Here is a 15,271-nt window from a genome sequence, read left to right as displayed (position 1 = left end):
ACCCACACGTTACATCTGCATGCGCAAAGTAAAAGGATACGCCCTTGGCTTTTGGACAGTAACTCACTGTTGGTTGCAAATTTAATGGCTGAGGTGAAGCTCGACGATCTAGTAGTTCAGGTAGAAGGATTAGATCAGGATGAAAACAAAGCAGGCTCAGGGGCTTATGGCTATGTCTTTAGAGTGACTGTGAATGGAAGACTCTGCATTGCTAAGAAGCTCCATAATATTTTGCTCCAAGAACCTTCCCATGGACAGAAGAAGAACATTGTAGCAAAGTTTCGCAAGGAGTGTTGCATTTTGAGTGGCTTGGATCACCCGAATGTGGTCGGCTTTGTTGGCGTTCATTACGGCCGTGATAAGAACGACATCAGTTTGATAATGGAGAGGCTTTATTCGGACTTGGCTGATTTCGTTGAAACAAAGCCAGACACGAATTTCACTACTAGAATTTGTATTCTGTATGATGTATCCAAAGGTCTTCGCTACCTTCACTCTCTGACCCCTCCCCTTATCCATCGTGACCTCACTGCTCCCAACATCCTGCTCACTGAGGATCTCACATGCCAAGATCGGAGACTTGGGAATGTCCAGATTCATTGAACAGGAGCGTTTAACTCATTTTCTGACAAACATTCCTGGAAATCCAAAATACATGCCTCCCGAGTGCTACGATGAATACCCTATCTATACTACCAAGCTGGACATCTTCTCATTCGGTCATCTCATCGTTCACACTGTTATCGGATACTTTCCTAATGTCTTCAACATACCTCGAGAAGATCGAAACCATGCCAAGTACATTAGTGAGGGTAAAGTCGAGCTCATGCGACGAAAGTCTGCTATCATTAGTGACAAAATGGGTGAGAAACACGCTCTTTATCCTCTTGTTGTTCGCTGCCTTCACGACCACCCCGAGCAGAGACCATCAGTTGAGGAAGTGATCAGCTCAGTCAGAGAGCTGTGTCCCAGACCCACAATGGTGAGTGCATGGAGTATCTGTACTCAGTGTAGCTGCTGAGAACGCTCATAATTATGTTCCTATAGCAGTGTATTGCATATACCATATACTTTTCCCAGTCATTTCTTGAGGCTTGCAAAACTGGTAATGTGGGTGTGGTTCAAGAGCTACTGGAGTGTGGGGCTGATCCAAATCAGGCAGATGAGGTGAGTGGAATTTTTCTACTGTGTTGGTTAATGCTTTAATTGATTTTCAGTGTAACAAGACTGCTATTTACTGGGCCAGTGACAATGGACATGATGGGGTTGTGCTTGCCCTTACTAAATCTGGGGCTAACGTACACACTCAGTCAAAGGTGATCTCACAGTATTGTTCATTCTTTTTACATGTATAAACCATGTTAGTAGAATTATGTCAATCGGTCATAATAATTAATGAGCTGTGGCATTCACGTCACTGCAATTTAACGTTGTAAGAGTACGGTGAATGAAAAAGTAGTACGTAGCTAATTTTCGAACTAATCATTCGCAGAAAATTACGCATCACTAATTACATGATTATGTTGTTTGTTGCGCGCTATTATAATAATTGTTACGATCAATGCAATTCCATGGTAAATTAGTTCATGTAATAATATAGCTCTATTATACGGTTATTCGTACGGTGGAAATTTTCGTATATTTCGTTGTATATACAGAGCATCATTATAATTATTTATACGAAATTAAAATATGAAATTATTGTACTGCAATAGGTTCAACATCACTATCGTGAGCTGTACGAATATTTAAAATACGAAATATGTAATTGGGAAATTCATACGAAAATTTGCACCACGAAAATTACCTGCTATATAATTATACGGTATAATTATATCATGTAGCACCCATGCATTATTTATGTAGATTGCATGTTATTTCGGGCATGCAGCACTCGTTTGTGTTCTTTAGCCAATGAATAAATGCAAATACTTTTGTTAATGCATGAATGTACACAGTCGGGACAGAGTCCTCTTTGGATAGCCAGTTTCAATGGTCACCAGAAATGTGTGGGCTTACTAATCGATGCTGGAGCCAATGTGGATATTCAAAACAAAGTGAGTAAAAATTATGTGTAATATATATTGCACATTTCAGACGCTATAAATATAGTTAGTTGCATGGTGGTTTCTCATGATTTATCAAAATTAATGTGACTTTTTGTGAGTACTATAGATAGTGCATGTGCATGTGTTCACTTGCTGCTCAATCTGCATCCATCATGATCATGTACAGGATGGAGCAACTGCATTGATAGTGGCTGCTCACAAAGGTTATTGTGGAGTTGTTAGAATATTGTTGGAGGCCAAGGCTGATGTCCATATCAAGACTAATGTGAGTCACATATACATTGGTATAATTATATAGGGTTTGTATGTATATATATAGTTGCTGATTCCATGATTGAATTAATATGAGTGCATGGACTGAATATATTTGAGGAGTATTGTAATAATTATGCAATGTATATCTATTATAGCGGCTTAAGCCGGACATATACAAGCTGCTAAATTCAGCAAGGTTATATGTCTACTATAATTATATCCATGCATGCAGCGCACACACGCATCTCCCGGGACTATGCAATGCAAATTGAGCATAGTCGGTGCAATTATAGATGGGCATATAATTGTATACCCGTTCTCTTCCGGCACATTGGGACGACAGGAATCTGGGCTATACTCAAGTTTTGTTCTGGAGTGTGTTTTGCAATAGTTATGAAGAATCAATCAGTGGGTGCATATAATTATGTTGCCCACATAATTATCATAATTAGGGTAATTATCTACTGTATGTACTGTGGTCAACACCCACTTATTGATTCATGTCTATATACACTAGACAACTTAGCGAAGTATGTATAGGTATTCACCTGGGACCATGCCGGTGTTAAAATAGAATTGAGTGCAATTGCATGTCCATGCATGCACTTCTACATGTAAATCATTATGCCTCGAGGCGTAGCCGCACGAGAGATACGGTAAAGCTGTCTGTGTGTGTGTGTGTGTGTGTATTCCAGCTGTAACTGATCAACGGTTGCAATACAACAAAAACTGACAGCTTCTATAGCCTTCTAGCCACGATCTTGGATTTTGATTCGTGGATTAGCAAACTAAAGCTTCTTTCTCGAGTTATGGCTAGTGACTCACATTGAAGGATGTTGCAGTCTCTTCAGAATCTTTTATAGCACCATCTGTTCGCACAAACTTTCTATTCAACATAATAAGTTAGCCTTGCACTAAAGCGCTAGCTTTTTGTTAGCTACAAGAGTCAGAAAAAGAGCTGCTAAAGAAGCTAGTAGCCATTCTTAATTTCTTGTAACTTGCCGACACATGCACCCCTTATCCCTGCGCATGCGCTCATTACCACGTGTGAGAGACTCCATTTTAACCCAGATCCTGGCAGAAATCAATTCTTTTTGTGGTCCTGGTAAGCCACAAAACAAAAAAAAATATCTTTTTTTCCCACTCCTCATATTGCGGATCATCTGATTACTGGGAGTCATTAGTGCTTAGAGAACTGTTACAACCCTACATGTACGAAACACCCGACGGAACGTACGCATGTGACTACAATCCAGCAGCTGACGACTTCAACAAAGTGCCCGGATGGTCAACAGTTGATATCAAGACACCAAAGGAATCACGTATCAAGCCCTGGTATGTGTACGCCCCAGATATTCCTGATTTCGAATTTGATGAAGGCATCATTGGATTTTACCTCTGTGAAAATTGCCAAGACGGAGATAACTTTCATACTTGCCCTTACTCTGCACCAAAGAGATTAAGGCTTGATCTTAGCATTGATCCCGACAATGAACAGTAGCTTTTTCACACACAGTGTTTCTCTCTGATGTCATAGTCACGTACACACATTTACTTACCATGCACACATGCATGTAATTATACCACATATACACACACTCACACACGCACACACACACACACACACACACACACACACACACACACACACACATACACACACACACACACACACACAAACCAACAAACACGTACCACACATGCATACTCACATGGACGCATGCACACCCACACACATACCTAAACATGCGAGCAATGTGCTCTATTATCACATTATTTTCAATTTGTATTATTTGTTACGGTGTTTAATGTTCATTCAATTTGCTACCACCTATTTTGTCAATTTGAAATCATAATTATTAATACTTTTAAGCGAAAGCAAAAACATGGCGAGAGGCATTAGCACAGCGCCAGCTTGAACACTAGTTGTTACAGTATTAAAATTCGATATAGGAGGATTGTTTCCAATAGTATGTTTTTATTTGAACCATCTTTACCTTAATATAATAAACGACCATTAATTTACCTTCCATGCATGATATGATGGACAGAACTGACCTGATATCAAGATTTCCAGATTCTGGAAACTTTCTGACATTTTTGGAGGAGAATCTGCTTCCCAACCGTCCTTGTGTGTTTGGAGAGTCCTTCACTAGAGGATGGAAGGCACGGCAAGAATGGAGGAATGTCGGCGACACACCTAACATAGACTTTTTGGAGGAACATTTTGGTGAATTGCTACAATTTGTGACCTGATATTAGTCTCTGAAGCAGATCAGTTAATGTGAAAACAAGCCTGGTAGATCTGGTAGAAGCTCAGTTATATACTACAATTACGAGCCGTAGCTGAGGTCTTTTGTAACAACCTCTTTTAAAGCTGTGAACCCCTATCCTGGCCCTGTGCAATGCGAAAAATGCAGTAATCCCTAGGTAAATCGCTGTAATATGCGGTGTCATCCCAACAATAGCCAAGTGGATGGTGTTGATCTTGATAAACATTGTGATCCGATCAGGCGATTGTCATGAAATACACAGTGCATGCATATCGACAACTCCTTCTAACATGGAGTAATTCTGTCATTTACATAGATATAATTACTGGTTCTGTAGAGATTTTCCCAACTACAAGGCGTACACTGTACCTGACTTCTTCAAGAGTGACTGGCTGAATGAAGTGTGGTCTGCAAGATTGGATGTCTCGGATGATTACAGATTTGTATACATTGGTCCCAAAGGAACATGGTAAGCAAGTACTTAAAATGTATAATTATTGATTTAAATCTTCACAGGACTCCTTTTCATGCTGATGTGTTCAGGTAATCATTTAACATGTGGTCTGTGACAATACAGATTAATTGCCTACCTTGCACTAACCTGTATGGTGGTAGGATTACGTTCTGTACCTAATGACCTAACAGTACAACTCAATATACATGCATGTACATGCATCTTGGATACCGTTGTCTCCAAACAACCCCCCTGCACACACACACACACACTCTCTCTCTCTCTCTCTCACACACACAGATCATACAGCTGGTCTGCCAACGTGTGTGGTTGCAAAGAGTGGCTGCTCTTCCCACCGGGAGAGGAGGAGCTTCTCAAAGACAAGTTTGGTCATCTGCCATTCGACGTTACCAGTAGAGAGCTGGAGAATAAAGAGCTGTATCCTAATGTACACAAATCTTGTGGGCCCATACGAGTCGTGCAGAGATCAGGGGAGATCATCTTTGTTCCAAGGTGAGGTGTAATTATTACTTCAATGGAGTATAATTATGCCTCGAGGCGTAGCCGCACGAGGGATACGGTAAAGCTGACTGTGTGTGTGTGTGTGTGTGTGTGTGTGTCTGTGTGTGTGTCTGTTCCAGCTGTAACTGCTCAACGGTTGCAATGCGACGAAAGCTAACAGCTTCTATAGGCTTCTAGCCACGTTCTCTTGGATTTTGATTCATGGATTAGCAAACTAAAGCTTCTTTCTCGAGTTATGGCTAGTTTTGACTCACATTGAAGGCTGTTGCAGTCTCTTCAGAATCTTTCATAGCATCATCTGTCCCCACAAACTTTCTATTCAACATATGAGTTGGCCTTGCACTAAAGCGCTAGCTTTTTGTTAGCTACAATACTCAGAAAATATCTGTTAAAACAGCTAGCTAGCAGTAGCCATTTGTGAAAATTGATCTCTTTGGACACACCCTTTAATTATTCCTGTGGATGTAATGCGCATGCACGCTCATTCCCCATGTGTGAGAAATAATATCCAAGATCCAGATCCAGATCCTCCTGGCAGAATCATCTTTGTCTTGAAGGCCTGGTAAGCCACCATATAACAATATAGATAACAATATGCATGTACACAGGTCTTTTCTTCTTAGATATTATATACACTGAACTACACAGATCCTGGAAGAATCAATTTTCTTCTTTCTTGAGGTCCTGGTAAGCCACATAATACAGCAATAGATGCATGTAAATAAGTCTTTTCTTCTCAGTGACTTTATATAGATAAGCTAACTTTAATATTCATTATAGAAACTAATATAACACTCTAATACTTTTCAGCGAAAGCAAAAACATGGCGAGAGGCATTAGCACAGCGCCAGCTTGAACACTAGTTATAATAGTGGTACTCTCTGCATGCTGCTAAATCCCTGTCAATTTTTTCTGAACATAGTTGCACTCATCTGAGCCATCATGATCTCTAGAGTATACATGAAGTGTCTCTATCCCAATAGCCTCTCCATCATAGCATTTCCCAAGGCGAGCAGTCAGTCAATGTCAACTTTTCCCTTTCCCTTCTAACTATTGTGTGTATCTATTGTGTGTATACTGTTTGCCTATAATCCCTATTAGCTGGCATAATAATATTTTGAGCATAATAGGAACATATTTTTTGGGAAGAATTATGTTGCCATGCATGTTCACCTTCTTAACAATTATGATATTATGTAGCTTATTTCTCATTGGTTGGTGGCTGGCCTTGGCAACCAATTACTTACGCTCCTCTTATTTACCATGTATCAACAGGAGCAAATAGTCCATGCTGCTCTACTTTTCTTCCTGCTGTATCCCTCCATGCAGTGGATGGCATCACCAAGTGAGAAACACTGAGGACACCCTCTCCATTAATCACAACTGGACTAACTCTTGTGGCATTGGGTACATGTGGTCACATCTACAGAATGAACTGGTATTGGTACGTGGTACATCTGTATAATTGTACTACATGCATGTAGGCTGGAGTGTCAATTTGGCAATACGTACCATAATAACAGTAAAAAGACACTACACAAATTAATAACAATTGCACATACACATAATCATTAAGCAGTGCATTGTAACCAAGGCTTATAAGAAGGCACTTCAACAGAAGCTCTAAAAATTAGTGTGTCATTCAGTAAGTACTGACAGTTTGTGGTAGTGTTGAGCTCAAGCTCAGTGTGCGGTATAAATGCGTCCATGCTGCTAAACGGGTAAAAAGCCTTTTCGCAATCTGTTACTCTTTCAGCACCCAATCTACAATAACCCTTGTTATCGTAAGACTGTTGGTGATGATTTCTATTCTGCAATTGATTCAGTAGTTCAATTTTTAAGGTACCTTGGAAAGGGAACTCGAGTTGATCATCGTATTCTCCTTTCATTAGGTAGGTACACACTGATATGTGTGTACCTTCATGCTCTAAAAAACCGTACCCTTTGATTTCGATAATCATTTTGTATCCTTCTGGATGAGTATGAAAGAATGGGCTATGAAATTCCTTCCCCTTTTCCTTATATTTTCCGAAATTGTTCATTTTAAATGTTATCCGATGAGCTTGTTTGGCAGTTGAATTGTCTGGTGCCCTCAATACACTGCATTCTTCTGTCCATTTTCTACACTGTGTCTGTACTGCCAGCAGGGTATCCATGGTGATACGAAGGTGTAGCTTGTCGTTATTCTCGTGATCCTTGAGGTCTTTGCGAAATGGTTTCATTATGCAACCAAATTCTTTGTACTTGCATATAAGCTTTTGATAAGGGCAAATAGAAACATGTTCACTTTTTATTTCCCTCAAAAAAGTTTTATCACAATCTGGAGAATTAGGACACCTGATTTTTACCTTGGGACAAAAATGTCTAATATGCCATTTGGTGATATGTTCATATGTCCCAGTCTCGTGGCAGTGAGGACACTGAAATTGACGCTGTGGGCATTCTGTTTTGAGGTGCCTTCTAAGATCCTTGCGATATACTTCAATGACTTTCCAAATTATTGAATTCTCAATAGACCGCTTTCTAATCATTTGTTCGCATTTGTTTGGGCAGGGTAGTTTTGTGTAATCGCACGTCTTGAGGTGTTCTTCAAGATATCTAAGTTCTCCTACCCACAGACACTCACTATTCTGGCACTTCACCTTCAGTGACTGAATGTCTCTTTCACCTGCATGAAATAGTATGTGATGACAACAATCAACGTTCAAATTATGAGCCTAGCTAGCTCGTCTATTCTTACTTCGAACATCTCTGAAAGTCACAATTAGTCTACGACAGTTTGGGCACTTGTCATTCTTCTTCTTATACTCTGTGATACACTGTCTACAGTAGATTTTCCCACATCCTTTGTCTCCATGCTGTAAGGGGTCTCTGGCCACACACAGACATATCAAGCACTTGAGGTCATCAGGAGGCTCTTGTAGAAACTGGCAGTCATAGCCACCAGACAGAAGAACTCTAGATCCAGAGCTGGATGCCATTTGACTATAAAGTAGAAGTCTATTTATAGGCCTACTAATAATAACCTCAGAAACATTAATTATAATCTATATATAGCCGTTCTGCATGCTTCAGCCTCACTAAGTTTCAGCCTCTCACTGCATGCCAGCATAGATAGAAGAGTAAGAGGGATTGGTAACCGAAGCAGTTCACGTGATTATTTTACATTGAATCTGCAGTAAAACCTTGAAAACTATCCGCATTACGCCCTATAAACGAGGCTATTTTGCCAGGTAACTCACTCAAAATAAGAAAGTTGTGTTTTCTCGAGACATCATCTTTTTCAGCAATTTATAACACGCCCCGGCCCCGTCTGTGAGCCATGTGTAGTACTTGCTAATGACTGACCACACCCAGTAAAAAGGGACATCCCAGTTTAATTTTTAGGCGAACAGCTACTATTTATAGTGTTGTATTGCTAAAACGTGTTAAGCGTGCTGTATGTATATTAGCAAGAGTATAATTATGATAGAGAAGAGAGTATCGAACGTAGGCATACTGTACATCAGATGTATGCGGAGAGTAACGTGACTTCCTGTATCTGTCACAAGCTTGAAATTTACACACTGACCAATCCAAGTGTGGGTGATGTAATCTATCAAGAAAGTAGATTACATCACCCACATATGGATGGGTTGATAGATTACATCACCCACGCTTGGATTGGTCAGTGTGCAAATTCCAAGCTTGTGCCAGGAAGTCACGTTACTCTCCGCATACATCTGATGTTTTGCACACTGACCAATCCAAGTGTGGGTGATGTAATCTATCAAGAAAGTAGATTACATCACCCACACTTGGATGGGTTGATAGATTACATCACCCACGCTTGACTAGAATGCTAAGAATAATTATACACTGTATACAATAGTACACGAAAAAGCAACTATAAACTGCTAATCACTTGTAGCTTTGCTTTTGCATATAATTATAGCATTTCCTACAAAACCAATTTTTTTATTTCAGTTGTTTAGTAAGTCCTACACACTTGAAGTGGTATACCACAGTAAGCAAGACTCGCAAGCAATACACAATAGACAGATCTGTATTGAGGTCATGGGTAACATGATGTAAGTCCAGCACATTTTCTTCAGCTTCTGCTTAATATACATCTTCAACAAGTCTCGCGGCCCAAGCATGAAGTAAAGTGTCTTCGCACCAAGAAAATATCGACATTTTCATCAGCAATTGAGTTAGGCACTCGATCTTCCTCAATAAATACTCCCTCTTTAAGAGCTTTCCTTGCAACCTTTTTCAACCAGCCATGCATGAGATAGTCTATTTGCGTTGAGTTTGGCCCCGGAAGTTATGTAGTTGACAAGTATGCCTGGGATATAGATGAAGCGCTTTTTAACAAGGAATCAGTCCATATATGAAGCTTTGAATTTCAGTAAAGGTTATATATACCGTATTACTAGCGGGTAAAAAACCTTTGCGAATGAGCCAAATCAGTAGGAAAGTTGACTCTTTTTGCGATCTAACTATTGCGTTCTGGCAAGGATCGTGTGTATTTACTAGTACATGTAATAATTTAGGTTTTGCGGATTTTATTGTTGCGAATTGATCAACCATCGCAAAGTTCGCAAATGTTTGATGCTCGCAAAACATTCTAGTAATACGGTAGCAACTTTATGAAGGACACACTCAACACAAATGGACTAAATTAGCTGCATGTACCTTGTTCTTTCCTTGAGTGACTCTTGCTGAACGTGCATGCACGGCTTTCCAGTAGTTAGCTTTTTTCGAAGGAAGACCATGCAATTATTGTCAACTCATGCCCCTTTGGATCAGTGCTTGACTTTGTGAGAGCAGCTTGATCTTTACTGCGTACCACCGCACCAAAATATCTTGGAGCAGACCTAATCGCCTTTCAAAATGCACATTTGAAACTTCACTAGCAACTGAAGCAAGTTGGGCTGTTATGATAAACATTGATCTTGATAAACATTGTGATCAGATCAAACGATCAGGCGATCTCGTTGTGACCTTGCTAGCACAGGCAGGCTATAAATATAACTAACTGGAGACTTTGGGCCATAGAAGGTGACTTGCTTATAGAATAATTATTAAGTATACCGTTTTACTATAAATGGTGTTTGTGACCCAGGACTACACTTTCAGTTCAATACTATTTCGTCATGGCGATCTAGTATGTACACATCACCCCCCCCCCCCCCCAGGACATGTAGTAGTCCCTGTGGCTGATTGCTCTTGTGTTGAATTCTCTACTCACCGTAAAACTGAGATGACGCTGAAGGAATATGCCCACTGGTGGAGGTCAAATGCCATTGCATTCTAAAAATTAGTGTGTCATTCAGTAAGTACTGACAGTTTGTGGTAGTGTTGAGCTCAAGCTCAGTGTGCAGTATAAATGCTTCCATGCTGCTAAACAGAAAAAATCCTTTTCGCGGTCTTCTACTCTTTCAGCACCCAATCTAGAACAGGTCTTCGTAAGACTGTTGGTGATGATTCCTATTCTGCAATTGATTCAGTAGTTCAATTTTTATGGTACTTTGGAAAGGGAACTCAAGTTGATCATCGTATTCTCCTTTCATTAAGTAAGTACATACTGATGTGTTTGCACCTTAGCGCTCTAGAAAACCGTATCCTTTGATTTCGATTATTGTATATCGAATGTGAAATTCCTTCCTTTTTTCCTGAAATTGTTCTTTTAAATGTTATCTGATGAGCTTGTTTGGCAGTCAAATTGACTGGTGCCCTTAATACACTGCATTCTTCTGTCCACCTTCTACACTGTGTCTGTACCGCCAGCAGGATATCCATGGTGATACGAAGGTGCAGCTTGTTGTTATTCTCGTGATCCTTGAGGTCTTTGCGACATTGTACAACCAAATTCTTTGTATTCGCATATAAGCTTTTGATAAGGGCAAATACAAATATGTTCACTTTTAATTATCACAATCTGAGGACACCTGCATGGTTTTTACCTTGGGACAAAAATGTCTAGTATGCCATGCAGTGATATCTTCATATTTCCCATTCTCGTGGCAGTGAGGACACTCAAATTGACTCTGTGGGCATTCTGTTTTGAGATGCCTTCTAAGATCCTCGCAATAATTATACTTCACAGACTTCCCAAATTGTTGAATTCTCAATATATAGACCGCTTTCTAATCTTTTGTTTGCATTAATTCGTTTGGGCAAAGTAGTTTTGTGTAATTGCACGTTTTGAGGTGTTCTTTGAGATATCTGAGTTCTCCTACCCAGACACTCACTATTCTGGCACTTCACCTTTAACTATGGTCATATACCGTATAGCGTGTAATTTTCGTGGGGCAAAATATTCGTGGTTTTCGTGGTTGGAGGTCTGACCACGAATATTTTACCCACGAATGAAGCGACCTTGCCTACCTTTACCTGCAGTGCAAGCTCCAACCACGAAAATATTACCCACGAAATGTCTCAATATTGCTGAACCACGAATATTTTGTCCCCCGAAAATTACCCGCTATACGGTAGATTGCAGTACAGGATTGCGATCTAGGTAATGCATCATATCCTTATCTTTTGGCGGTCTAAGCGGATGTCTCGTGCCTTGTCACGCTAGAAGTTGGGGGTCACGTGACTGCGGTTAGGTTTTGGGGGAGTACTGAGAGAGGGGCCCCCCTGTGATTAGCATTAAGTTATAGTTGTGACACATGCACGAGTGCCACATGGGATATATTGGCTCAGTAGTGACTTAGGCCCGAGGGCTGCAGGCCTTGAGGGCAAGTGCACTACTGAGCCAATACCGTATAGCGGGTATATTTCGAGGGTATAAAATGTTTGCGGTTTTCGCGGATTGAGCCTGTACCGCAAAAATTTATACCCACGAAAATTTTTATCTTCATTGAATAGTAGGCGTGTTCAGATTATTGACCACACCTATCGACAATAAGAGGTGCCTCACCGTTATAGGGCTAGGCCTGGATTCGAGGCTAACGGTGTGGAGGTACAGCTGCATGTTGATGTGCGCATGCGCCAAAAGGCTGGAACTCAGACCACGAAAATAAAATCCGCAAAATCCTTTGTAATGGTCCATCCGCGAAAATTTATACCCTCGAAATATACCCGCGATACGGTATATCCAATGTGCGCACGAGTGAGCTGTGTAACAACTGATTTGTTGCATTCCTTGTGCATTCCTTTCCGTGTACACATCATTCCTTTTATAGGACAACTAGTTTCAACTACTTGTGGTGGCTGTGGAATGCACGAGACGCACGAAAAACGTTTTCTGCCTACCACTGAATCTGTTTAACAGTGTTATACTATAAAAGGGACCATTTCAGGTTACTGGGAGGAGGGCAGGCTTTAGGTAACTTCAGCCATACTATGCCAGTATCTAGATAGTGGCACAGTTCAAGGCTTGACCTGTGCCATATGGCAGATATTGGCACAGTGTTTCCTTTGATCTGCCCACTCAAAATGCAACAAGCATGTAAGTGTTTGGCCCTCATTCAGGCCCCCAAACGGTATCAACGTCGTCGGATGGAAAATAGGTCTTAACCTCCGTGAATGGGAGGGTGGGAGGCTTAAGATTGAGCAGCCAATTTGTCTGTGGCTTGCTGATAGCAGCTGTACTTTAGCACGTGGAACCAGGATGCGCATGTGCGGTAGGCATGCATGTGACCAGAAGCCACGCCTATGCTTGTGTGCTTCGAGGTAAAGCCGCAGTTTAGTGTATTTCTTCGTTAACTACGTTTAACTACATTAAACTACATTCAGTGACTAAATGTCTCTTTCACCTGCAAGAGATTATACGTGATGAAAAACTCAACGTTTTAATACTTACAGTACACTGTATAGCTCGTCTGCTCGTCTATATACACGTACTTCGAACATCTCTGAAAGTCACAATTTAAGTCTACGACAGTTTGGGCACTTGTTAATTATTATTATAGTACTGTATACATGCAGTAGATTTCCCACATCTCTTAATTGTCTCCATGCTTAACTACATGTATGCACACAGACATAGTGAGCACTTGAGGTCATCCGGAGGCTCTTGTAGTAGAAACTGGCAGTCTCAAAGCCACCAGGCAGAGGCACTCTATAGAGATCCAGAGCTAGATGCCATTTGGACATACATGATCACTAGATCTATAAACTTTCGCTGAAAGACCTTTTAGAAAGAAAGGATTTCACGGATTTAATTTTCGTTGCCTTTTGGCGCATGCGATATATTAATATTCATGGGTATCGCAGCACATGCTTAATCAGCGACAAATACGAAAGTTTATACCCTCGCAATAAACTTTACCCTATATACGGTAGATTTATAGATCTATAGCAGATTGATACATTCAGTTACGCGTACATTGGTAGATCTACTATCCAGCTTGTATTCTTTACAACAATTATAAAATAACCTCACAAAGGAAAGGCACCGTACCGTATAGTGAAAAGGGTATAAACATTTTGGAATGACCGTTAGAAAAGTTTGCGCGGAATACATGTAGCCTTTATGTAGCATGCATGCATGCATATTGAATTCATGTTCACAGTGCATGCATGCTTAATCAACGAAAACCGCTAACATTTACACCTTCATTTCACCTGGTATTACAGGTAATTTTTTGCGTGATTTCGTTTTTTTCCAGGTAAAGCGGGAGTTGGAGGACTGTCGATCAATGGACAGCTGGGAGGAGCAATGTCAGGTATGCTCTGGAGCAGATTATAATACTTTTTGCGCTGTATTGAACCTCCAACTTGGAGACATCAAATCCTTCCTTATATACACTACCAAATCTACAATTATATAACTACCGTATAGTGGGTAATTTTCGGGGGACAAAATATTCGTGGTTCAGCAATATTGAGACGTACATTTCGTGGGTAATATTTTAGTGGTTGGAGCTTGCACTGTAGGTACACGTAAAGGTAGCCAAGGTCGCTTCATTCGTGGTCAGACCTTCAACCACGAAAACCACGAATATTTTGCCCCACGAAAATCACCCTCTATATACGGTAATGTATACATGTGTCTAGTATATAGGAATGCTAACTCAGCATAATTATTCGTGGCGTCTTATATGAAGTATCAACGCACAAAACACGATGCATTGATCAGTATACACAATCATGCATGCATCACATAACTATATGCATGCATGAATTAAAGTTGTAGGCGCATGCACGTATATTTTCTGATTGTAATTATACTGTTTGTGTAATTATTCATAATATTGTTCTCAATAGGTTGTGCTGAAGGCGAGTGCTGGGATGGACTATTGGGAGTTTGTGCAACTGCTCTCTATCGTTGCTCTGTCAAGGCTGAATCAACTCAAAGAAATTCTCACCCCAACCTCGAAACTGTACAAAGGCTTCTTCTCACTGCACACACTGATTCGAGAGACGTTATCCAATCCATTGAAAGCTGTCACATTTCTAGAATCTTCCTCTGAATTTGAGAATACTAAAAATGGATATGGCATGCATCTGGTTTTGTCTTCACTAAAAGATGAAGGTGAATCTCCCAGAAGAATTTAACTGAACTGTTGCCCAATTATCATATTCAGAAGCTGTTTTGTGAAGAATTGCCTAACATTGAAGAAGATAGAACAATTCTAGTGTTGTTTAGACTATATGAATTGTGCACTCTTTGTACTCTCATTCCGAACGTAATTATGCTATCCTCCTGATCTGTCTTTACCAAAACATTAGTCACTCAATCAATATTATACTGTATAGCGGGA

General features: G+C 40.4%; 4 protein-coding genes across 5 annotated transcripts; 3 read left to right on the top strand and 1 right to left on the bottom strand.

Moving 5' to 3' along the window:
• Positions 1 to 84: 84 nt before the first annotated feature.
• On the top strand, positions 85 to 603 carry LOC135342485 (uncharacterized). The gene has a single exon (XM_064539214.1). The coding sequence runs from the start codon at positions 85 to 87 to the stop codon at positions 601 to 603; it is 519 nt and encodes a 172-aa protein (XP_064395284.1).
• A 1,355-nt stretch (positions 604 to 1,958) lies between these two features.
• Positions 1,959 to 15,213, top strand: LOC135343016 (2-oxoglutarate and iron-dependent oxygenase JMJD4-like). Of its 2 annotated transcripts, XM_064539938.1 has the most exons (9): positions 1,959 to 2,057; positions 2,236 to 2,334; positions 4,935 to 5,066; positions 5,114 to 5,140; positions 5,352 to 5,564; positions 6,903 to 7,017; positions 14,177 to 14,233; positions 14,775 to 15,042; positions 15,095 to 15,213. In XM_064539938.1, the coding sequence occupies exons 2-9, from the start codon at positions 2,315 to 2,317 to the stop codon at positions 15,106 to 15,108; spliced, it is 846 nt and encodes a 281-aa protein (XP_064396008.1). In that variant the 5' UTR covers positions 1,959 to 2,057; positions 2,236 to 2,314; the 3' UTR covers positions 15,109 to 15,213. The 2 variants fall into 2 exon arrangements, with proteins under 2 accessions (XP_064396008.1, XP_064396007.1); XM_064539937.1 differs by having other exon boundaries at positions 14,775 to 15,213.
• LOC135343020 (2-oxoglutarate and iron-dependent oxygenase JMJD4-like) lies at positions 2,355 to 14,167 on the top strand. The gene is made up of 2 exons (XM_064539941.1): positions 2,355 to 4,554; positions 10,754 to 14,167. Exons 1-2 carry the CDS (start codon positions 4,356 to 4,358, stop codon positions 10,870 to 10,872), a joined length of 318 nt encoding a protein of 105 aa, XP_064396011.1. The 5' UTR covers positions 2,355 to 4,355; the 3' UTR covers positions 10,873 to 14,167.
• Positions 7,028 to 8,566, bottom strand: LOC135343013 (TNF receptor-associated factor 5-like). Its single transcript, XM_064539927.1, has 2 exons — positions 8,314 to 8,566; positions 7,028 to 8,241 (listed from the first exon to the last, which is right to left on the bottom strand). The coding sequence occupies exons 1-2, from the start codon at positions 8,552 to 8,554 to the stop codon at positions 7,145 to 7,147; spliced, it is 1,338 nt and encodes a 445-aa protein (XP_064395997.1). The 5' UTR covers positions 8,555 to 8,566; the 3' UTR covers positions 7,028 to 7,144.
• Positions 15,214 to 15,271: the final 58 nt, after the last annotated feature.

This window comes from Halichondria panicea, chromosome 10 (assembly GCF_963675165.1).
Source record: "Halichondria panicea chromosome 10, odHalPani1.1, whole genome shotgun sequence".
In the NCBI taxonomy this organism is placed as follows: Eukaryota; Metazoa; Porifera; class Demospongiae; order Suberitida; family Halichondriidae; genus Halichondria; species Halichondria panicea.
This window is presented reverse-complemented; position numbering and strand designations above follow the sequence as displayed.